General features: G+C 36.0%; 1 protein-coding gene and 1 long non-coding RNA gene across 2 annotated transcripts; one reads left to right on the forward strand and one right to left on the reverse strand.

Moving 5' to 3' along the window:
• Window positions 1-2,687: 2,687 nt before the first annotated feature.
• LOC132063344 (uncharacterized) lies at window positions 2,688-5,646 on the reverse strand. The gene is made up of 3 exons (XR_009416367.1): window positions 5,021-5,646; window positions 4,066-4,122; window positions 2,688-3,250 (listed from the first exon to the last, which is right to left on the reverse strand). It is a non-coding gene; the product is annotated as an uncharacterized LOC132063344 (long non-coding RNA).
• A 16,659-nt stretch (window positions 5,647-22,305) lies between these two features.
• On the forward strand, window positions 22,306-23,011 carry LOC132062516 (zinc finger protein ZAT11-like). Its single transcript, XM_059455067.1, has one exon. It carries the CDS (start codon window positions 22,420-22,422, stop codon window positions 22,912-22,914), a length of 495 nt encoding a protein of 164 aa, XP_059311050.1. The 5' UTR covers window positions 22,306-22,419; the 3' UTR covers window positions 22,915-23,011.
• Window positions 23,012-26,287: the final 3,276 nt, after the last annotated feature.

Genomic DNA, 26,287 nt, shown 5'->3' on the forward strand with positions numbered 1-26,287 from the left:
TTATTAGCTATAGAATTTAAAGAGTAGTCGTCTTGTCTTGCTGGTAGGGCGACTGGTCTATGGCTATATATATATATAGTGTTGGGAATATTGGAGTGAGTCCAATGGTGTGTGAGATTTTGCTTTTAATAGTGCTAATACTTGTTGTACTCAGAAGTACAAGTGAGAAGAATTATTGCGTTACTAGTACTATACATAGTAACGTCCTCTTTCCTTTTCCAAGACCAAGTTGGACTGAGTTTTGTTATGCCAAAATAAAAAAGGAAAGAAATTAAAACGGATAATATAAAAGCTGAACAGACGCGTATAAATACTCTATGTTTCTTAGTAACTGCTTAGTGATAAATATGTTTCCTAATTTGTATACACGGACTGAATTTTCTTCACACTGTTAGTATAAATTAATTTAACAAGTTAGTTTCCTTATTTAATCTCTATTTGACTATTCTAATTATTATGGACAATTAATTACTTGTATAATTATTCTTTAGGTGACAGTAATAATTGATAGCCTGAAAATTTGTTTACACTCGGTATAAAAAGTTAAATTCTTTCTTTTTCCTTTTTCTCTTTCCAATTCAGTCCCAAGTCCACGTAAGGTGTTTGAATGTAAAAATTAGTACGTATGGTAATTAACATAAGACTTCTTCAAAGCTACGTACCCTCTGTAATTTATGTGATACTTTTTATTTATAAGAGTTGTTTGATTAATATTTAAAGCTAAATTATATTAACTTTATATTTTAAAACTCAAATTTAGATATTCAAAAATTATATAACAGTACTATAAATTGCAACTTTCTTCATGTTCACATGATAGAAATATATATACGTAGTATATTTTAATATATTGACCAAAATTTACATAGTTTGATTCTCGAAAAACAAAAAGTATCAAATAAATTGGGTAGGAGGGGTTAATACTCATGCTCCTCTAGAGTCTAGTATCGAATGATAATTATAAAATGTTAGTTCAATTTCAAGAATTAAATAAATACTTTTAATTTGGTAGACCTAGTAGACAATTTTGTTTTCCAAACAATAAGGATTAGAAGGAAGAGGATCTAAAAAATGTCTGTGACATACACCATAATGGAACGTGGCATCTGACCAACCTCTCCTTTGAATTGCCTAATAACATAAAAGAGGTGATAACCAACACCTATATCAACCCCTACAATATTGAGGACTTTAGTTATTGGAAACTCACTAGCAATGGTAAGTTTAGTTCAAACTCAACCTATAAAATGCTGGACACTAGAACTGACCATGGTGCTAATGGTCTTTTTATGAATTTTAAGGGAATATGGCATCTCAAGGCTCCCAACAAAATTAAATACTTTTTTTGGCTCTTGAACATAAGAGACTTCCAACAGCTCCTACCTCCACTCTATAGGCTTAAATATCAACCCTGCCTGTGCCTCGTGTGGGCAACAACCTGAAGATACCAATCATATGTTTTTTGATTGCTACATTAGTAGACAACTCTGGAACTGTTTGGCACAAAAATGTAATCCCCCTATTCATCCTTCCTCCTTTATTAATGCTAGCAACTGGATTTTGATAACCTAATCCATTGGGAAATCCTAATGGCTTTCTGTTTCTGGGGAATATGGTTAAATAGAAACCAAAACTTCTTCAACCAAACAAGAGATTATCCCTCCTTTGTGACTATTTATAATCATGCTATTGAGTTTAATATGCTAGGCAGGAACAATAATACCCCTAAACCGAAAATAACTATCTCTATTAAGTGGGAACCCCCCAATGGTAATAGATTCAAGCTAAATACTGATGGAGCTTGTCAAAAAAATCCTGAAATAGCGGGGATAGGAGGAGTTTTTAGAGATGGAAGTGGGAATTGGGTAATTGGTTTCATGAAAGGATTACCTCACACTACCAATGCACTTGCTGAACTTACAAATTGTTATGCGGGGACTCTAATTCTTTGTGGATCATAATCTAGCACCATTAGAAATCAACTCGGACTCGATGGAGGTAATTAAGATGATTAAGGAGGGCCATTTACCTTACATGTCTATCATCTCTGAATGCAGGTGCTTAATGAGAAGGTTGGGTCATCCGGAGCTAAGGCATAGCTACAGGGAACAAAACACACTACTAAGAAAAATGTGAATTTCGACCAAAATTTTCGACCTCACGAGGTCAAAAAAGGCCAATTTTCGACCAAAATTTCGACCTCAAAGCACGGTCGCTAACAATTAGGGTGAAAAATTTTTTCGACCTCACGCGGTCGAAACAATTTTTCTGCCTAAATTACGGAAATAAAGTTTTCGACCACGTGAGGTCGAAAATGTTATTTTTTATTTAAATATTAATAAAAAATTTCGACCGCATGCGGTCGAAATATTTTTTTAATATAAATATTATTTAAAGTTTTCGACCTCATGTGGTCGAAATATGAAAGAATATAAAAATATTTCGACCGCATGAGGTCGAAATTCAAAATGTTGCCCAATTTTTCGACCTCATGAGGTCGAAATTCTAATTTCTGGGTACAATTTCGACCTCACTAGGTCGAAAATTATCAATATCTGGGTTGATTTTCGACCTCATGAGGTTGAAAATCTGGAAAAAAAAATTCCAACATTCAGCTGCTTACAGCAGCCCACCTGCCAATGTCTTTCATCGACCAAATCAACAATGCAATTCATCAACACATCCAATTCATCAAAGTACTTCTACACTCATAAACTACAACATTCTACAATCAAATTTAACCTCAAATTTCAATTTAAAGTACTTCTAATTCAAATTACAACTAGATTGAAACACTTAAACATCATAAACTTAAACAACCATAAACTACATTCTACAATCAAATTCACCTTCAAAGTACTTCTAATTCGAATTAAAACTACATTCAAACACTTAAATATCATATACATATCCAAGAAAACATAGGAAAATTAGAATCCAAAAGTATACGAATCAAAAAAGTCAACGTTGGGTGTTGGAGACATGATCCGAATCCTTCTCACTATCCTCATCCACAAGACCATGAACTACGTTGGCCTGTGACATACGTCGTCTACCATGGGAAGGTCGGGGCGGTGGGTAGGCTGTGACCTACGAGCATCCCCGGGATATATGGGGGAGGAGATCGATCTCTGCCAGGAATCCTAAAGGTTCCTGGCACTACGACCTCTGGTGGTATAAACAGACCCTTCTTCTTCTTTGACTTTTTCGGGGCTTTAGCAATAGCCTTACCCCTATTATCACCCGCCATCTACACAAATTAATAAAAAGAAAGGGTTAGAAAAAATGTTGAACGAGACATACGTACTAAAAAAGTTACTAACATCACTTGCTCAATGGATATCATGAAAAGTATGCACAGGACACGTGAAAGATGCAATGGATATCATGAAAACTAAGTGTTAATAAAAAAGTGGGTAGGAATAAAAAGTTAGTCATGTAAGTCTCTAACTAAGTGTTAATAAAAACAAAAGTAAAAGCATGTGAGATTATTGTCAAAAGTAAAGTTTCAGAAAGTAAATTACAGAAATTAAAAAAGGACTGTGAAAGGACTATGATCTTCAGTTCCATACCAAGTTCTCATTTTAGATTATTTTCAATGTTTCGTAAATATTTTGTGGAAAAACAGAGCCGTAGAGTTCAGTTCAAGAATTTAAGGGTGCTTTCTAATCACAATTACTTTTTTGATAGGTAAGCCAAAGAAATGATGTATAAGCTTGCTGCTCAGGAATAATTTAAGAAACTCAAGAATTTCAAGTATGTCCTCAACCAAAACAGTAATTCACTCAAGTGATGAAGCTTAATCCACATCAATAGTGCATAGAGCACTTCTTATTTTGGTAAAAAAATTAACTTAGGCCTGGATGGTTAGGGAAAAGAAACTCAAAACCTTATGTGTCTGCTCACATAGCTATGACTTGGCAAGTTTGGCAGATGGACAAGGAACAAGGTACATATTAGAACAGAGATTCAGACCATTTGGTCAACAATGACATTTCTCTTCCACCTTGATACTGACATGGAAATTTGAAATTACAACTTCCAAACAAGAGCAAATAATCTAACCTCTGCTGCTACTTTCTTGTATCTAGCAAATCTCCCTTAACTCCGGCAATTGACAACCTATTCCAAAAATAAGGACAAAAATAATAAATCATATAAAATGACAATATGCATTAAAAAAAAAAAAACACCTAAAACCTTGTTTTCATATTTTTCACTTTCAATACATTCAAACAACCAAATATTTGTTGCAAAAACTATAACCAAACACAACTTCAAAATTCCAAATAAAGTGAAAAATATTCGGGTTTCATGGCCAAAAGTCTACCAAGACCTGGACACTTTACTTCTAAGCAGACTAGCCATCTTCCAATGCAAGCAGCCATATTTTTTTTTTGATGACATGGGAACCCGCAGCCATGTTTTTCCTTCTTTCTTTTCATTTGGCATCACCTACAGTCTGCTAATATAAAAAATTACCATTCCAGTATGTTTCAATCTTAAACAATAAACATCTAATATCAGATTTAAAATCCAAAACATCTAATAATAATTTTGGTAAAAGTTCCCATTTTAGAAATGTGGACATTAAATTTGGAACAGAGGAAATAGTTAGTGACTAGCAAGAATTAACTTGTCCTTGAATGTGGTGCCCTATTGATTGTATTTGAATAGCTTGACTGTGTATAACTAACTATGGTGCTATTTAACTGCTTTACTGGTGATAAATGAAATACTAAGTTACCAAAAAAAAAAAAATGACAATATGCATCAATGTTTTGGTTCATATGTATCACCTCTTAAAATTTACACAACAATCATAACTCATAATTGCATAAAATTATCAAACAGTACACAACAATCATAACTCGCAATACAAAAGGAAGCTTAAGTATTCGGATACTATGCATCAATGTTTTGGTTCAAGGGACCTTTCTCTATTTTTCTAGCTTCATTCACATGTAAGATTCTCCAATTTGTATTGTCAAAGACCAAAATTGAACAACAGAACATATACCTTGGGGGAGAATTCCAACAACTGGTTGATGATCTGAATATGGAATTTCAGCTGCTTCTGCCAAAAAAAATTTGAAAAAAATAAAAATACAAAAGTAGTCAGCCTTAGAGGTTTGTTGAATTGCAGTACAAGCACATGAGAATTAGAAAATATGAGAAACTTTTAGTCTAATGGAAAGATCTGAAAATCTCAAAATAAAGCCAATTGTCATCTGTGGCCATAATTTTCTAGAGCAGCTAGTTCACTGCCATACATCCCACATTTATTGAACAATATAGGATATTAAACCAAAGTTACTCAAGTTGATTGTATCAGCAGAAATTAGATTCAGAGCTAATGTACTGGAAATAAAGCTATGCCAGAATAAGGTATGATAAGATTTAACAGTGATGGAACTTGTTCACCAAAACTAATCTCTATCAGCCCTATAATAGTACGCACGGACAAGGATTATGCACAAATTCATTGGTCTTGGTGGCATTGAGCGACAACACAACAGCATATCTCTACAAATAGTAATTATTTCCCAAATCTTTCCAACAACATTGTACTTTGCACTTTGGCTCAAATAGCTACAAATGCAACACCAACAACATTTCAATTTTAATTTCAATTTACACTTCATAAAATTTTAACAAATTAGCTACAAATGCAATCTTTAAACACAACTGCTATCTTTAAACCAAATTAATTGGAATTTCAATTTGAATACTACAACAACAACATTCAATTTCAATTCAAAACCCAAAAATAAAGTTGACATTCTAAACCCTAAAACAAACATTGAACAATCAATAAAGTTAACAAATCTACTAATTAAACTACAACTATACAAATTAATGCAACTAATAATGATAAAATGAGATTGAAAACCAAAAACCAAAAAAAAAGGACTAACCTAGCTCGCTTTCTCTTGTTCTCTTTACTGTTGTATCAGATTTCTTGAGTTGCAAATTCATTTTGCAACAGAGATACGGTGGTGGGGTGGCGGCAATTTTGGGGAAATGAGTTTAGAGTGTAAAGTGTTTTTTTTCAAGAAAGAGGAGAGTTTTGGGGGGAAGATGAAATATTTGTGTGGGTGTATTTTTCATTGAACTTTTTCCACCGCATATGGTCGAAAAAATTAAGTCAGATTTGACCAAATTTGACTTAATTATTTCGACCTCATGTGGTCGAAATTTGATTTTTTTTTAATTAATATTTTTTATAGTTATATAATATACTTTTGTGTAAAATGATTTTTTTTACATTTATTATTTGTACAAAAAATAATTTCGACCTCATGCGATCGAAATTATATTTTTCGTTAAAAAATCGACCCCGCGTGGTCGAAATCCTAAAAAAATAAAAAAATAAAAATTAATTTGAAAATTTCGACCACATGAGGTCGATTTTTTTCCGACCAAAAGTGAGGTCGAAATTTCCAGGTCGAAAATACCTGTTTTTTTAGTAGCGACAAGGTGGCAAACTTACTAGCCAAAGAAGCTAAGGAGGGAAGCAACTTTTATTTGATGAAATTAGAAATGTATATTTTGATGACCAATGTGGTACTCTTTTTAACCGGATTGTAAATTTTGGTACCACCCATGGGGGTGATGATTTTGGACAACTAAATAGCCCGGGAGCCGTTAACTCTAATGTAACTAAAATGTAGATATATGTTGCTTTGAATATACATTAGTAGTATATCTATTTAACCAAAAAAAAAAAAAAGGATTAGAATGAAGATTCACCCCAATTAGAGAAAAAGAAAATCCATTATTATTACCAATTGTCATTTGAAGAATAGAAACGATGCTTAGTGGTTTCACTTTCTAGGGAAAAAATGTGAGTCACAACTCACAAGGAATTTGAAAAAGAAAACCAATCAGCTTATTACTTTGGCGAGAATCACTTTGTGTTTGACTAATTAATTTGAAAAGCACTTTTGAACAATAATAGTGTTTGATCAAGCTTTTAAAAAATGTTTCTCAGTCTCAAAATTGCATTTCAAAAAAGTACTTTGGAGAAAAAATTACTTTTTTTAGTTTCTAAAAAATAGTTTGCGCTACTTTTTAAAAGCACTCATTTTCTCCTAAAAGTTTGGCCAAAAACCTCATTTTTTTTTTTTAATATTTTAAAATAAGCATAATTTGAAAAAACAAACACTTTTAACCTCGCAAAAACTTGGGCCAAACAGACCATAAAATACTACATTAATTTAAGGTAATTAAATTGCGAAGCACTGATGCTCGAATAATAGACGTGGCTCGGGTATTGTGCCGAAGCTCCCATTAACATAATAGGCTAACGGCTATCATGGTTTAATTCAGGTTGAATTAGGATTTAATTTATATCCACTCACACGCTGTAATCTTTATATCATTTGTGTAATTTAATTTGAAAATTAGTTATTTTATTTTTCATATTAGTAATTTCATGTAACACCCCGTATCTTAAAACTAAGGTTAGACTCATATCATTAGAGTTTTAGTGGAAAAATTGAAGGTTTGAACGTTTTGCGAAAATGGTTGATAGGCCTACTTCGGGCAGTGATAACTCCTTGATTAGTTGGGAATTTGATAAAGTACCCTCAATGAAAGTTGTAGTACGTAAAAATAGCTTTCTAACGATATAAGGACCAGGCCAATCAGAGATTGGAGCAAGGAGATATGATCGTCTCAATATGGCTAATAGTAAGGCGTTTAAAAGTCTATAGAATCGGCTAAGTTTTGATACGTACGCCTTCCGGTCGAATTTCGTGAAAATCCGTTTGGAATTTGAGGAAACTTAAAACATGAAAGTTGTAGCCCTTTGAAATAGCTTTCCAACGGTATATTATGGGACTTGATCAGAGCTATGTACAAGAAGTTATACCTATTTTACCGAACACTGCGCAAAACCGACACACACCGCTTCTCGGGGCGCGTGAGGGCGCGTGAGATGGCCCGCTTCGCGGGCCGATCACGCAACTACGAGTAGTTACTGCAGAATGTTGTGCGATTCACCCGCATCGTGGACCCATCGCGAAACAGGTCGATTTCGGGTCGAAAGTTGGATTTCGCGTTTTAAGTTATATTTAACCTTGGAGTTTATTTTCCTAACATCCCTAGTCACGAAAAATCACCCTAAAGTCAGAGGGAACAAGTCCCAAGCCTCAAGAACCCTCCAAGGTAAGTTTTATCATGATTCTAGATTGAATTCAAGTCCCTAATCTCTTTCTAACTTGAGTAAACCCTTCTAATCCATAGAGTTGTGATTGGAACATTATTGTTGGAGGTGGAAACCCTAGAACCCAAATTCAAGAGGATTGAACGTCAAAAAGGTAATGCTTCTACACTCTAATCATTCGTAATAGTGAATTGATGAGTTCTTGGGAGAATAGTAAATGGGTTTAGTAAAGAGAATTACACGAACTATAGTAGGGTTTTGGATTGTTGACTTGAGATTGTTATAATCATATGGGTGATGGAGAATGATGTTAATTACACCTAATTGAGATTGTAAAATCAGCTAGAAGTAATAGAATGGGGATTGGGTGAAGAAAGCACCATTAATGAAGGTTATGGAGCTTCGTACCCACCAAGTGTTTGATAAAATGCTTAGATGACCAAAGCATGAATATTATTGCTAATATAGAATCCCTTTGACTTGTATTGATATAGATCAAAGTTGAAAGGGTGACGAACATTGTATTACGCTCAAAGGCTGGAATTAAGGTATGTGAGGCTAACTATCTACGTTAGGGAATGTTCATGATTCTCCCTACGCCTCATTCTTCATACTTGTCAGTAATTTGACTCAGAATACGGTTTAGCCCTAGTTTCATTGTCACACCCCGACCTCACTAGGGTGTGATGGGCACCCGACTCTCCTCGAGTTAAACATTCGCATAATAAAACCCGCCATTTCGAAAATTTCTTAAAACATGGAACTTTTCAAACAAAGAATCATTACTACAAACTCTTTTAACATTTACAATCTATTCGCACTTACGCACTATCCCTCGCAAAGTCTCTAACATCATGAAAACCATGACACGAACACTTTGACTCGGTGAACACTCCGGGCGGAGGTGGAGCTCGCCAATCCCGCGGGGACAACTTCTAACAAGTCTTCTCTTTAGGTGTTGCGAGGTCGGTACGGAATATGTACCGAGCATGTAAAGCATTACTAAAGCGTTCGAAAAGTACAACAGAAAGCAAGTTTAGGTTACCGACATGAATTAAATATTTAATAAAATAGTCCGCCCGGACGGCGCTTCCGGCACAATAATAATGATGGCCCCGGCACGTAATCATAATGATAATGATGATAATAATGATAATACTAGTAATAATAATAGTAATAATAATAATAATAATAACGGTGTGTCGGTCCAAAGATACGTCTATCGCCCCATCGGATCGCCGGCCCCGACGTAAAATGATTCGGTCCGACATACGTCTATCGGATCGGACATGCGGCCGGCATAATAATCCCGGCCCCCGGTTTGGGCATGTCATTCGGGCATGCCACCGCGACATAATACTAATCCTAGCCCCCCGGGCATATTAATAATAGTAATAATAATAATAAAATATCGCACCCCGCCGGAGTGGTTTTTAAAAAAGTTTTATAAAATCATCGGAGTGGTTTTTACGCACCCCCTTCGGAGTGGTTTTAGAAAAGCCTTAGAAAATAATATATCACACCCCACTCGGGGTGGTTTAAGAAAGCTTTAGAAAATAATATATTAACCGCTAGGGAGTGGTTTTGAAAAGTTTAAATAATAAAATGTCACATATGGTTTTGAAAGATTTAAATAATAAAATATCACTTAATGGAGTCATCTATGAAGTTTCAAGACAATTCGGCAAGTTACGGGCGTTTGAACATTTTCCAACAAAATATAAAGTAGTTCAACGAATGAATACAATTTGAATCGACTTTCGATGGACAGAATAACCCCGAGGCTCAAATTCAAGCCTAGTATACCTAGGACATGCCAAAAGAAGGAGAGGGATAGCTTCACATACCTTTCTTGTCCTTCACGCTTGCCAAAACTCCAATCCCGTTTCGTCGAAATCCGCAAATGGTCCAGTTACTATTCATGCAAGTTGACATTTCAATCTTTGGTTTCCATTTGGCTACCGAAATTTCGTGAAGACTTCCCCCGTAAATGCATCATCCGAGAATATGGCTCGGCCCAAATCAACATCAAAGAATCCGGAATTCAACCCGCCAAACTATCAACAATACCAACAATACAAACCATCCATTCAAAATACATTATAATGCAGTAACTCTTCTTCAAGTATTTCAACAACATTCCACTTGTATTCAATTTAGCTTCATATACTTAAACTAACATCAATGCTTATATATTCAAGTAGGGATCCGAGGCCATTCAAACATGTTTTAAGAACGTTCCAAGTAATCCACACAATCTTCAAGACAACTCCAACAATAGGTCATCTTACCCGAAATCTTCCAAGGCCATATAAGGACTTTGCCAACACCATTCCTTTACGCATTCATAAATTATATCAACGATACATACATTTACAACTTCATTTCCATAAATTCAAGGAACCATATGAAGATCACATTATCTTCCAATTCAGCCCACACAACTATAACCTTAACTTGGATTATCAAAGCTTCATTTTATATCGTAGAATTCACAACGACATCACCCAAAACATGCTAAGTAAAACTAGTTCTCCCTTGGCATACAAAGCAGCCCATACGGCCAACTTCCATCATACACAACTTCATGACTTTTATTCATCTTCTACACGTTACAACAACACATAACCATGCTAAATTCAATTAGTTCATCACTCCAACACATTACACATAAACACACGCCATAACACCATATATACGGCCAACACAACTCACATCCTATTTTCATGAATTCCTTTCATTTCTACATTCCACAACATGTACAAATCATTCACAACACATGAAAAATAAAATTGAACCTCACCTTTCCTTTCTCCTTCTCTCGGCCAACTTGTGTTTTTTTGCATGAAAGAGTGCTTTTCTTGCTTCAACAATCACTCCATGGTGTGAGGACCTCTTAATTAGTAGAAAGACATGAACACCACAATTTTTCATGATCAATTGATATAGGGGCTGTTCGGACTCTTGCTTTGGCGAACCCCTCTCTCTTTCATTCTTCAACTTTCTTGTTCTTTCTTATTCTTCTCTCTCTTGTTTCTTCCATAATGAACACTCCCCTCTCTTATATATATATATATGTATCACATGACCATGCACATGCCTCATCTTTATTTCCAATTTCTCTAGAGTTTTCTTGACTTTTCTTTCTTTTTCTTGAGATTAATCCACCTTATAATTTAGCACATGGAAATTAATTTGGGCTTGGCCATGTAGTTGGCCGGCCACCCCCCTCCTTTGGGCCTAATTTTCCTCTTATTCCTTTGAGCCCAATTGGTGAAAATTCTTGTCTTGTAATTCCGAAAACAAATTTCCAAAATTCTAATTTTGCCCTTGGCCTTTTCCGATATCTCCACGTCAATAGTTCCTTAACTTCCCATGTACATTGAAAAAAAATCCAAGCAAAGCCTTATTTCTTACAAATCACACTTATGTCCAAATTTCCCGAATGTGCAAAAACACGGGATGTAACATTCATGATATGTTGTAGAACTGTTATCTTTTAGGGTTGCAGTTACAGAATTCGTTCATGGTTGACAATTTGAATATCATGAACTCAGCACGTAATCTTTATAGACTATGTATTGTTACCACGGAGTCTCGATCTATGAAATTCAAGTATGCTCGGTCGGTGTTTTCAATTCGATCCAAGATGTCTATTTCGGTTCGGCATTGTTCATTGTTGTTATGGTCTCGGTCCTATTAATTAACCATAATTATACATATGTGATTTTGACACGGCACGTCTTGTGTATACGTATACATGGCCGAGGTCATTGGACGCACTTCTAGGCCGAGGCCATAGCGTGCATTTATTATTGGGCGAGCCCCGCATATACAAACACGAGATAATACGGATGATTCGGATACAAAGCGAGGGTATTCATATCTCTACTTCCTTGCTATTACGATTCGATTATCGATTTCGATTCTGATTTCGGTATTTTATTGCTTCGGTTGCTTTACGTACAATTCAAATGTTTTGATGTCCCTTCTATTGCTTGGGGGCACCGCATCTCGCGATACGAGGTAACGACATACGGAGTTGATTATCTGTCGATCTTGTGGTGAGCCCCGATTTCGATTTCTTCGGGGCGATATCGATCATGCGATTCTTACGGCTTTCTAGACGATTACCTTTTTGTATTCATTAGAGGCTTCATAGACACGGTCCGGAGACGATCGGATATTTATTATGTTAGCCTTGTTGGCGGTTGTTCGGTTGTTTTTTGTTTAAGCCATGTTGGCTACGTTCGAATATTTATTGTCTAAGTATTTCCGCATTATGATTTCGGTCGGACTTTTAGTATATCGACTTATGTGTTTAGTTGTTTTCACATTCGGTTATGTTTTGATATCACATGTTTATTCGACGACGGCCATTGGTTCACTCGGTCACATGCAGTCAGGCACCGGGTGCCGTGTTACGTCCAGGCCTAGGTTCGGGGCGTGACAAAGCTTGGTATCAGAGCCCTAGGTTCAAATGTCTTAGGGAGTCTATGAAGCCGTGTCCAGTGGGGTCTCTTTTATATGTGTGAGGGCCCCATACATATAAACAGTTGACCACCAAGACATTCAGGATTTGTCTCATTTCTTTCTACTCTAGATCGTGCCATGAAGCTTAGAGTAATAAGTAACCTTCTCTTCCAATCAAATTACGTACGTTTCGAATGCGCAGGCGACGAACAGATAATTCAAGGTCCAAGTAAGGATGTTTACCCATAGGGGGTACAATTGTGCAGTACTTCGGTAACGAATGAGACTTCAAGTGCTATTGAAAGTGGAATACAATGTAAGTTACCCGAGAAGGGGTGTAGTAGAATGAGTGGTAAGTTGAATGATAATGATGTTCTTGAGAAAAGAGAATGAGAGACAGCAGGAAGAGGATAACAGAGAAATTAGAAGAGAAATTAGAAAAGGAGCTAAGTCTGTAGGAAACGTAAATCATGGAGGATCTCAGGAAGGTGGAGGCAGACAGTATTCTACAGTTGCTCATCAGGACCCACTCTATCTGCAGCTAGTGCACTAGTCTTGAGGTCTAGATATGATCAAAAAGGTCAGTTCAGCTAGAAACAGATTTTAAGAGCACCAGCCTCACAGTGACATACCAGTGTGAGCCACAGAAGTTTTCAAATCTTATGTGCAACAAGTGTTATAGGGACACAAAGAGGTGTATCGTTTGGGCCTTAATGTGTGTTTCGGTGGCTCCTTTTTAATTCTCAAGCCCGGTCAGGATATAATACAGCTAAGCCTGGTATTTCAGTTCTCAGTGAAGACTGCTTTGGAAGCTTCAGCAAGTCGTCAGGGTAAAGAGGCATCCCCAGTTATCACCACAGATGAAATTTTCGTACGAACTATGCCTGTTAATAAAAGAGGTATGTATGAAATAACAACCATGAGCAAACGATATTAAATTTTCGGGAATGATTTTAGTTTGTTTAAGTTAGACAGATCAGAGTTAGAGAGTACGATAGTTGTAAGTTACTATAAGAAATAATTATTATTATGAGATAAGGAGATGTGACAGTTCTCGCTTAAGCTATGTGAGTAAGTGTTTATCCCAGATGTGTATAGTCTGATACGATTTTGAAGTGTATAGAAAGTTTGGGTTTAGTTGTTCCAATCTTTCGTATAAGATAGATAAAGGTTTGTTAAGTGTGATCCATAGTTCAGAAAAGATAGTATACAACCGTAGAATAGCGTCAGATGATGAGGGAGAGTTAGAAAAAAAAAACTTAGGTTATTCAGAGCAAAATAAGAAAATATGAAGCTAGCAGGTGATTAACAGAAAAATAGTAAGTAAGTTTTGAGTAGCTACAATGCATTAGCAATTTAGCGAGAACTATTAGAAATATGATTTGATTTCCTTATTCAGATGAACACCTTAAGTGGGTGACAGTTCGGATACATCCGAATGTGTGTTAGAAACCAAGGGCTTAAGTTAAGTTCAGAGTAGAGTGATTAGTGGAAGAAGAAATCAGCTAAGCCGTAAGAGAGCAAACTACAGAAGAATAGCCTTTTTAAGAGTTGTCAAAAGGGGTTGTCCTAAGATTTACAGTGTGAGCAGAGTTAAGCCGTTAAGATGGAGTATGCCAGTTATGAATACAGAAGCAACCCGTTCATGTAAGTAAATTTAGTTTTTCCCCATGAGAAATTGCAAAGGTGTGAGTCAAAAAAAAAAAAAGAGTCGTCAGTGTTGTAGAGTACAAAGGAATTACAGAAGATAAGGAACGTTAATTGGATCCCATCAAAAGAGAAAAATTTGTAAGTATAAGACGTTAGCCTTGGTCTAAGGGGGAGATGCATAAATCGCCAGTAAGTCCAGTGAGATAATTGAATACCTGAAGGGTTAGAATGAGATATAAAGAACCTCAGTTCAGTTAAGTTGGCATAATGAGATAGTGTCCATAAGGAATATGCCTCAACTTAGAGAAAACCCGAAGTGAGTAGAATGATCGTCGAACGAATCGTGTCAAGTTCAATTACTATCGATTAGGTGATCACAGAAAAGCTATAAGATCATGCCCAGTTATGGGTCACAAGGGTAGTGTCATTGCATGAGACTCTAATCTTTAGGGTGCTAGTCATAGACTTAGCGCGCTGTGAACTATGAGTATTTTAGGAAGTATCTCAAAAAAAAAAAAAAATCAAGTATGAGAAGTGCAGCTCAGGATTTAGGCAGACAAGAGAACTATGGTGAAAGAAGTTCACCGCTTATCCAAGCTAGGAATTCGACTTTTAGACTCCGAAGTGGGTGGAGTTATTGCCCAGAACATGGCTTATTCACCTTAGTCATTGAAGTTAGAGAGAAGCAGTTTGGTGATTCCTACTTGTTGCAGATGAAAGAGGGGATTCACAAACATAAAGCCTTAGCTTTTGAACAAGGGGGAGATAATGGTACCTTGAGATACCGAGGCAGATTATGCGTTCCAGATGTAGATGGACTTAGAGAGCTAATTATGTCAGAAGCGAAGCTCACCATTATAGGTCTACCTCATTCAGCTAGGAGGCATGATTTAATTTGGGTGATTGTGGACAAACTTACGAAGGAGATGATAAATATGGACTTTTAACTTGCCAGTTAGGACCACAGATTGAACAGAAGAGTATGCCAAGTCACATGTTAATGAAATTGCCAAGATTGTTATGGGACCCTAGTGTCCATTATTTCGGATTATGGTGCTCGGTTCACGGCGAACTTCGAAAATCCTTTCGAAAGGATTGGGTACCAAGGTGAACCTTAGCACGACTTTTCATCCTCGGACAAATGGTCGAACGGATACGCTATTCAGATCTCATGTTATAATATTCATGTTAGTTCAATACTCAGATATTTATGTCAGCTTAGTACCCAGATATCAGTCCAGTACTCACGTATTCATGCCACACCAGTATTCAGTTAATCCAGTATTCAGTCAGCTCAGTATTCAGTTAATGTTATTCAGTTAATCCAGTATTCAGTTAGCTCAGTATTCAGTCAGCCCAGTCTTGTTCAATAGACATTCAGTTTAGTATCCCAGCAGTTTAGTAATTTTGTATTCATTCAGTTCAGTAAGCTTGTGTCCTTGATTTCAAGGTAATTGGGATGGCACCGTTTGAAACCCTTTTGAGCGAAGGTGTAGATCACCGATTGATTAGTTTAAAGTTGGGGAAGCAGAGTTGTTAGGACCAGATTTGGTCTATCAGGCTATGGAGAAAATCAAGTTAATTTAAGAGCGTTTGAAGACGGCTCAGAGTCGCCAAAAGTCCTATTTGGACATGCAGCGTAGAGACTTAGAGTTCCAAGTTGATGATTGGGTGTCTCTGAAAGTTTCGCCTATGAAAGGCGTTATGAGATTTGGGAAGAAGATGAAGCTTAGCCCCCGCTATATTGGGCCATATAGAATCCTGCAAAGGATCGGGCAAGTGGCTTATGAGTTAGAATTGCCACAAAATTTGGCTCTTTGTACACCCGAGTATTTCATGTATCTATCTTTGAAGAAGTTCATAGAAGACCGTCTCTAGTTGTTCTACGAAATCATAGGGGTTAAAGATAGCTTGTCTTATGAAGAGATCCCGGTGGCTATTCTTGATCGTCAAATCCCAAGTTGAGAACTAAAGAGATTGCTTCAGTGAAAGTACTATGGAGAAATCAGAAAGTTGAAGAGGCTACGTGGGAGGCCGAAGAGGACATGAAGTCCAGATATCCCCATCTCTTTGGAGAGCAAGCAGAAAATACTGAAGGTAACAAACCTTTTCATTTAGATCCTTATAGTATAATCTCCATGTTTTCAGTATTCAGACAGTTCAGTAGACATTCAGTTCAGTAATCATGTATTCATTCAGTCAGTTCAGTGATCACGTGGCTCAGTCAGTTAGTTTTAGTTATCTTAGTTACAGAATAAACGCTGCCAAACTTCCATAGAGTCTCAGAATTAGCCGCGATTATAACCAAGACCATCATTCGAGGATGAATGATCCCAAGGGGGAGATAATGTAACACCCCGTATCTTAGAACTAAGGTTAGACTCATATCATTAGAGTTTTAGTGGAAAAATTGAAGGTTTGAACGTTTTGCAAAAATGGTTGATAGGCCTACTTCGGGTAGTGATAACTCCTTGATTAGTTGGGAATTTGGTAAAGTACCCTCAATGAAAGTTGTAGTACGTAAAAATAGCTTTCTAAAGATATAAGGACCAGGCCAATCAGAGATCGGATCAAGGAGATATGATCGTCTCAATATGGCTAATAGTAAGGCGTTTAAAAGTCTATAGAATCGGCTAAGTTTTTGATACGTCTTCCTTCCAGTCGAATTTCGTGAAAATCCGTTGGGAATTTGAGGAAACTTAAAACATGAAAGTTGTAGCTCTTTGAAATAGCTTTCTAACGATATATTATGGGCCTTGAACAAAGCTATGTACAAGAAGTTATGCCTATTTTACCGAACACTGCGCAAAACCGACACACACCGCTTCTCGGGGCGCGTGAGGGCGCGTGCGATGGCCCCGCTTCGCGGGCCGATCACGCAACTCTGAGTAGTTACCTGCAGAATGTTGTGCGATTCACCCGCATCGTGGACCCATCGCGAAACAGGTCGATTTCGGGTCAAAAGTTGGATTTCGCGTTTTAAGTTATATTTAACCTTGGAGTTTATTTTCCTAACAACCCTAGTCACGAAAAATCACCCTAAAGTCAGAGGGAACAAGTCCCAAGCCTCAAGAACCCTCCAAGGTAAGTTTTATCATGATTCTAGATTGAATTCAAGTCCCTAATCTCTCTAACTTGAGTAAACCCTTCTAATCCATAGAGTTGTGATTGGAACATTATTGTTGGAGGTGGAAACCCTAGAACCCAAATTCAAGAGGATTGAACGTCAAAAAGGTAATGCTTCTACACTCTAATCATTCATAATAGTGAATTGATGAGTTCGTGAGAGAATAGTAAATGGGTTTAGTAAAGAGAATTACACGAACTATAGTAGGGTTTTGGATTGTTGACTTGAGATTGTTATAATCATATGGGTGATGGAGAATGATGTTAATTACACCTAATTGAGATTGTAAAATCAGCTAGAAGTAATAGAATGGGGATTGGGTGAAGAAAACACCATTAATGAAGGTTATGGAGCTTCATGCCCACCAAGTGTTTGATAAAATGCTTAGATGACCAAAGCATGAATATTATTGCTAATATAGAATCCCTTTGACTTGTATTGATATAGATCAAAGTTGAAAGGGGTGACGAACATTGTATTACGCTCAAAGGTCGGAATTAAGGTATGTGAGGCTAACTATCTACGTTAGGGAATGTTCATGATTCTCCCTACGCCTCATTCTTCATACTTGTCAGTAATTTGACTCAGAATACAGTTTAGCCCTGGTTTCATGATATGTTGTAGAACTGTTATCTTTTAGGGTTGCAGTTACAGAATTCGTTCATGGTTGACAATTTGAGTATCATGAACTCAACACGTAATCTTTATAGACTCATGTATTGTTACCACATGAGTCTCAGTCTAGAAATTCAGTATGCTCAGAAACGATCGGTGTTTTCAATTCGGTCAAAGATGTCTATTTCGAGTTCAAAGCATTGTTCATTGTTGTTATGGTCTCGGTCCTATTAATTAACCATAATTATACATATGTGATTTTGCCCGAGGGCACGGCCACGATCTTGTGTATACGTATACATGGCCGAGGCCATTGACGACGCACTACTAGGCCGAGGCCATAGCGTGCATTTATTATTGGGCCGAGGCCCCACATATACAAACACGGATAATACGGATGATTCGGATACGAGCGAGGGAGTATTCATATCTCTACTTCCTTGCTATTACGATTACTGATTATCAATTTCGATTCAGTTTCAGTATTTTATTGCTTCAGTTGCTTTACATACCAGTACAATTCAAATGTGCTGATGTCCCTTCTATTGCTTGGGGGCCTGCATCTCGCGATGCAGGTAACGACATACAGGTTGACGATCCAGCTACTTAGAAGTGTTCGTATCAGCTACTGTGGTGAGCCCCAGTTTCCTTCGGGGCGATATCAGTCATGCAGTTCTTACGGTTTTCTAGACGATTTACCTTTTTGTATTCATTAGAGGCTTTATAGACACGGTTCGGACGATCAATGAGATATTTATTATGTTAGCCTTGTTGGCGTTATTCGGTTGTTTTTTGTTTAAGCCATGTTGGCTACGTTCGTATATTTCGGATTGTCTAAGTATTTCCGCATTATGATTTCGGTCGGACTTTTAGTATATCGACATGTGTTTAGTTGTTTTCACATTTAGTTATGTTTTGATATCACATGTTGATTCGGCCGGCCCGATTGGTTCGCTCGGTCACATGCAATGAGACCGGTGTCGTGTTACGTCCGGACCCGGTGTTCGGGCGTGACATTTCATTTATTATGAATAATTACCAGTAATCACTTTTTAAATGATATATGATGAGAAAAGCTTTTACAACCATAAGTGTATAAGAATTAATCTATTGCACTAAACTTTCAGTATATCGTATTAAAGTCACTAAATTTTTTTTTTTTTTTTTTTACCAAAAACGACACTCAACTTTATCTATATATCTCGAAATTCACTAAACTGTTTTTATAACCAACTTTAATTTGAATGGACTTCTTGTTAAAAATTAAAAAATAAAAATGATTTGTTGTGATTCTTAAGTAAAGTTGAATATATTTTTTTATGTAAAAATAGTTCAGTGTTTTTTTGTGGTAATCTGAGCAAAGTTTAGTCTTTTGTGTAACAAAAATTAATTTTGTGACTTTGATACGATGAAATAAAAGTGGTGACCATCTATGAAATCAACTACTCCATTTAAAAGGTAGGTGTCTTATTATTCAAATTGTACTTATTTCATTTATCATGAGCAATTACTTATAATTACTTTATAAATGATATATGATGGTATAAAACTTTTACAAGCACGTGTGTATAGAATAATCCATTTGCATTAAAGTATGCATAAATAGTACGAACATGATAAAAAATAATTCAAAAAAAGAGAAAAGAAAAAGAGCAACTTCTACATTATGCCTCGCTGGCTATATATATGGTCATGTGCAAGATACCATGTGAGTGTGTATGTATAATTAAAAAATTAGCCCACTCATTGCACAAATTTTGTATTATCATCCACACTTTTCATGCATTGCAAATCTTAAACTGATTTTAGTTATGCCCGTATAAAATAGGGGAAAGTTCACGCATGCTCCCTCAAACCAAAAAAAATATTCGTTCATACCCCATTATTTTCGTATCCCTAGAAAAAATTAAAAATATTTATCCGAAATGTCCCGCAATTATAGTACGAACATGGTATATAAATATACTGAGATGGTATCATAGAAGATGGTCTTCCATGATACCATCATGATATATAAATATATTGAGATGGTATCATGGTAAATGCTTCAGCATTTCTCTTAGTCCTCCATGATACCATCCTGGTATATAATTATACCGAGATGGTATTATGAATGATCATGATCATTTATTAAAAATGACATACTTTTCTCGAAAAAAAAAACCTTTATGATACCATCATCTTATTTACATATTCCGTGATGGTATCATGAAGGACTGCTTCAGTCCTTCAATGAGACACTCTTCAGGATCATGGTACCATCATGGTATATAAATATCTTTGAAAAGGAATCATGGAGGATTGTTTCGATCCTTCTAAATTTTCCGCGATACCATCGTGATATATAAATATACTGTGATGGTATCACATAGGAAGGGGTTTGGCCGAGGGGTATGTCGGGTAAATACTTCCAGCCGATGGAGGTAGAAGCTAAAATAGTTTGGAAAGGAGCATAGGCGGGTAAATATTTTAGATTTTAGGGGTATTTAGTGATGTGTTTCCTATAAAACATACTAATGTGGCTTAGTTATGAGGGGCAACATCTTATTTATATCAGGAAGTTTAAGTTAGATTGTCATAAACAAAAGACACGCTAATAAAAAGAAGTGGAAAGGACGATTCGATTTCAAAGTCATTTCAACTTACCACTCCCTTCCGGTCAAAATAAGTAATCACTTAATCTTTTTATTTTAGTTTAAAATAGGTGTCGAAGAAATTAACTTTATTTTTTCAGATTTGCTCCTATTTACTCAAGGCAATAGATAAGCAAGAGTCTTATTGATTAATGGTAGTTTAGTCAAAATACCTTCCTTTTTTAAGAGTTAGTATTTCCTTAAAGGATGTGAAAAAGGCTAAGTAGACACTTATTTTGAAAAAGGCTAGGGAATACTAATATCACTTAACCCCACCCCAAAAAAAAAAAAAAAAAAAAAAAAACCTAATTTTGGAATCGACAGTTAGAAATAGTATTTACTTAGTTTTTCTATAACCTAAATGATTTCAGATGACGTTTAGCGTGTGAAAATGTAAATAACAACCATGTCATATTAATCATATCATTTCTTTTTATATTTAGTTACTTACAACGGCTCTTTCTCTTTCCTCCCTTATTCTAAAAAGGGAAAAAAGAGAAGAGGGGGAGAGGGATTCATCACCAATATTTGATTGGATCTCTAATCTTCTTCATTCCTTCCCATGACAATAACTAGAATGAATTTTCTTATCTCCTTCCATATTCCTCCATTAAAATATAGCTACCAATTTTTCTTTCTTTTACCATTCCTTTTACGGGGTAACAATTATAAAAAAGAAGAAGTCAAGTATAAGGAGGTAATTAGGTCCTTAGAACTAGTTATTGTTTGAGGGATAACGATTTTAGAAAATCCAAATACAAAGGGGTAATTAGAACAACATATAATTTGAATTAGAACAAAATATAATTTAAGGAAATCTAAATAAATGCGCCAAGTTTAAAGGGATCTTTAGATATTGTGCAAAATTTATTTTGACAAAAATAGTTAGTAAAATAACCAAAATTTGAAAGTTTAGACAACAAAGACTAATAAATGGCCAGGAGTCCGTAAGCGCTTATGTCCTTTTCAAGGCTACGTTTGCACATGCGCCTTTTCTGGGAACCGTATCTGAAAGGAAGGAAGAAATTGCACGATATGTCCTTGAAATCGGTCTGGTGCTTAATTTTTGTCCTTCAAATCGGTTGGTCTTTAGTTTTTGTCCTTTACCAATTGAATGTATGTTTAATGGGATATACGTTCTTTCAGGTCAAAAAGTCATGCGGAGCATAACTTGCGGAATATTATGATGTAAAAATATAAATGTATCTTTCTGCAAAAAAAGTTATACTCATTTATTATGCATGACAAAAATTAAAGGCTCCTCGTTCCTTAACCAGAGGTTTCAGGTTCGAAAAATCCTTGAGAGCGCTTCTTCCAGAAATGGGCCTGCGGCGGGAATTGGGATGTAGTCGAGCTCCAATGCGAATACCGGATATCCAATGGAAAATAAAAAACAAAAGCAATAAAAGTGCAAATGACCTGAAAGGAAGTGTTCTAGAAACCTCAACGAAATTACCTGAAAAATATTCCCACTCACATCATTACTCAAACGCGGCATCAGCAAACCTACTTTGAAAACGACCCATTAAATTAATCTGACCATGGAAAACAAAACAACAAACTTTGAATAACACGTATATTAAATTCCACCTACAACCTTCGGCTCAAACCTATAAATATGTGAAGCTAACACCAACAGAAGTATCATATCGCATTTCTAAATCCTCTTATTTGTTTCTAAGGTTCCAAAAACTTGGTATATATACCAGACATCGATCCTCATATTTTTATTCTTGATTAATTCCATCAATATGACTAGCATGAAAAGAAGCAGAGAAGATGATGGGCAAGTGGAAGCAGAAGCCATGGCTAACTGCGCCTTAATACTTCTGTCTCGTTTAAACAACAACACTTCTTCATCAGATCGAGACAATTTGAACGGTTTCGAATGCAAGACTTGTAATAAACGTTTCCCATCTTTCCAAGCCCTCGGTGGCCACCGTGCAAGTCATAATAAACGGCCAAAATTACTAGGAGAGTTTCTTGTGGAAGACAAAACGAACAAGATGCATAAATGTTCTGTATGTGGATTGGAGTTTTCTTTGGGTCAAGCTTTAGGTGGACACATGAGGCGTCACCGTGATGAAATTAATAAAACGTCCACGATGATACCAGTGTTGAAGAAGTCAAATAGCAGCAAAAGAATATTTTGCTTAGATTTAAACTTAACCCCTGATGATGATGTTGATTTGAAGTTATGGCCATCGGCACCGGTTCGGTCTCCAGTTTTTCGAATCTTTATTTAAGGCAGCTTTTCATTGTTCATTTTTTTCTTGTATATAATCCTTAATTATATTATTTCGTTGATTCTTTTTCATATGTTGAATCTATCGAAATACTGTACGTAGCTATTTTCAAATCATGTATTGCGTCCAAAACGCACACGTATGCGTAATCGTACGAAGTAATATAGTGATTTTAGAAATCGGATGTCGAACCGGGGAGTTATGATTAATCCGTCAACTAAATTAAACTATCCAAATTATCTATACAAGAGATGAAATTCGAAGATTGTGATTATAAACTAATTGAAGATAAAAGATACAATTTGTGAACCTCAACAAAGAAAGAGCGGGTTTTTATATTATCAATGAGATGAATGTTCGGTGTTGTGGTTGGTTCACCAATCGTTGAGTTTTGAATCGGTGATTGCTAATTTGTATTACTAACTCTCGTAGTATTCTCTCGAACTACTACTCGCCTATTCAAAACGATTCGCCGCCTATATTCCTATGGAATTGACTTGATTCGTTTATGGTATTTAATTGAACGCGGTGCCTAGGTATATTCCTATCCTAGCCACAAATCCTAGCCCAACTATGGGGATAATCGAATCACGCCTTCTTTAATCCTTCTCTAATCTAACAACATCTTTCCCAAGCATGTGTATTAGATAGTCGATAGAACCTACCGTTGGCCAAACAATCAAGCAATTATGAAATTAATTAAAAGAAGCAATCAAACTCGACAAATCGTATTAAGATAAGAAATAATCACCAAACATCAATAATCATGGTTTACCACAACCCTAGAACGAAGTTTAGCTCCACATAGACATGGAGGAAAAGCAACAAATCATTCAAAGAAAATATACAAACTAGTAATAAGGAGAAGAAAAGATAAAACCCGATAATCTCCTGCCCTCCACGGCGGCTTCTACTCTCTCTCGGTCAAAGTCCCGTATTCTAAGGTAAAAACGGCTCTTTATAAGCTAGGGCAAATATGAGATAAGTGGGCCCAATCCCGATCTAAAACAGACAACCGACGCGTCGTGCTTTGGTCACGCGTCGCATGGCCATCGCATGTCAGAACCGCTACGTGCCGTGATCCTAAAGATAACATGTCGAGAATCGAAAGGGGTATTTTGTGCGGCTCGGATGTTTGAGACCGGTGGTCTGCCTTCAAGTGTTGGAACTTCCTTCGCAACATTCAATCGTCGTACATAGCCTCGAATACCCTTCGTTGGTCCTTGTTGTACCTATTCATATAAACATACCAACATAAGCTTATATACAACAATTCACATTTTCGATGAAAGTGATGAGAAGTAAAGTGTAAATGACACTAAATCTAGATATTTCACCTAAATATCATGTATCATTTGATTTTAACTTGAATAGTAGTATAGTTTAATCAGGAAATATCGAGCAATACGCCTGTTTTTATGGATTTGGTAACATGCTAATTTAACATCAAACTATACTGCAGGGATTTGCCTCATTTACAACTAGGACTATTTGGGTATCTATTCTTGTTCGCTCCCCTAGCTTTTGTCTGTCCATGCCAGTGTCGTTCCACCATAATGCTTTTGCTCGCATTTCACCGCTCCGTCAGAAAATTCTCTCTGCCTTTACCTTACTCTAACTTGATAGTTTAACCCCCCCCCCCCCCACCCCTTGTGCATGGTTGAGCCCCAGGATTTGACAGCAGACTTAGAAAGTCACTTATATTCGCTCTTTGCCCCAATCATTAGGGATAAGGCATGCATTCTTTATATTACCGCAGCTATAATTCAATCAGATGTGATTCAATACGTCAAATTCTGATGCATGTTGCAAAGGATATTGAACCTCCGCACGTAATCCCAAAAAAATAAAAATAAAATCCTTCTGGAGATTTTAGTTGCATAATTCACCTTTTTAGTGCAGTGTAACTGGTGATTACAAGGATAGAATTAACTTTATAAGAATGAATCCGAGTAGAGTTTTTCCTATTGATAATTTAAAAGACTTTTCCTTACAACAGTACATATAACTATGATTAGCAATATTAGGAAAAAGAGAACAAAGCAATGTAAAAGAAATGTCACCTACAACGAGCTAGTATCGACTTCAAAAAAAGATAAAAATTAAATTCTGGGTAAGCCGTGTAAAGACACAAAACAGAGAGAACTTAAGTATCAGAAGATGCGTTTTACATTGGCTTCGTAGAAAGTGATTACATGAGCTTTATTTATACACGATAACTGTACCTAATCAACGAATACCATACCACATTAGAGAAGGAAAAATTAGTACTTAATAAAATATGGGACAGAACATTCTAAGCACTCCAACTGCTAACTGAAAATTATATACTACTAATTGCTTATTATATTTCTGAAGTTACGCTTGGCAAGTTGATCAGATGCGACTTGCAGGTATCCGGTGTGCAACTTCCAATTTAGCTTCTATATATATACTTTTGAAGTGAATTTCACTTAGCCTTTTATCTTTTGAATTTGGGAAATAACACCCTCTTCACTTTTTAGATGGCTAAATAACCCCCTCTTCACGAAAGTAATATTTAGCTTCCTCTGTCTTAATTTATGTGATATAGTTTAACTTGACACGGAGTTTAAGAAAGAAATGAAAACTTTTGAAATTTATGGTAAAACAATATGATATTTGTGTACATCAGAACCATTTTATTAAGGGTAAAAGGAGAAGTTTTAAGTTAGTTATTTTTAAATATAGAAATGTATCATTATTTTTAAGACAGACAAAAAAAAAAAAAAAGTGTATCACATAATTTGTGATAGAGGAGTACTTGTTAGAAGAAACTCAAACCTGAAAATCGAGTATAATATCATAAATCAAATTTGAAAGGAGATCTCCGAAATTTTTCAGAAAACAAAATAACTACCCTATATTCTTGCAATTTCATAGCAATACTTGGAGAGATCGACTTTAGCTGATTTATTTCACTCGTTGACGTCAGGGACGGCTTATGCATTCATCACCACTACTAAGCACCGACTTAGAAGGTGGGATATTCCGGTACTAATTTTGTACCATATTTGTACCTTCTATTAAACAAAGTATAAAATGAAGCCCATACTTAAAGATGGGAGGACAATAACTTTTGCCCCCTCAAATTGGCAGTCTTTAATTCTTGCCCTTCACCTAAAACCCATGAGTTCCGGGTTCGAACCCCCGCTCAGTCAAAAATTTTAAAAAAAAATTCGCAAGGCGAGTTTAAATTTTGCTACCCATCGACGGACTTTTTAGCTAAAGTACGCCGGAGAAACGTTCTGCACTAAGATATATATATATATATATATATATATATATATATATATATATATATATATTTTTTTCTAGCAAGCTTTTAGTTATGCCTTAAGCGAAATGTTCGACT

The sequence above is a fragment of the Lycium ferocissimum genome, chromosome 7 (genome assembly GCF_029784015.1).
Source record: "Lycium ferocissimum isolate CSIRO_LF1 chromosome 7, AGI_CSIRO_Lferr_CH_V1, whole genome shotgun sequence".
NCBI lineage: Eukaryota > Viridiplantae > Streptophyta > Magnoliopsida > Solanales > Solanaceae > Lycium > Lycium ferocissimum.

Coding starts and splice junctions, on each gene's coding strand:
- LOC132062516 (XM_059455067.1), top strand. CDS start 22,420: ATGACTAGCATGAAAAGAAGCAGAGAAGATGATGGGCAAGTGGAAGCA.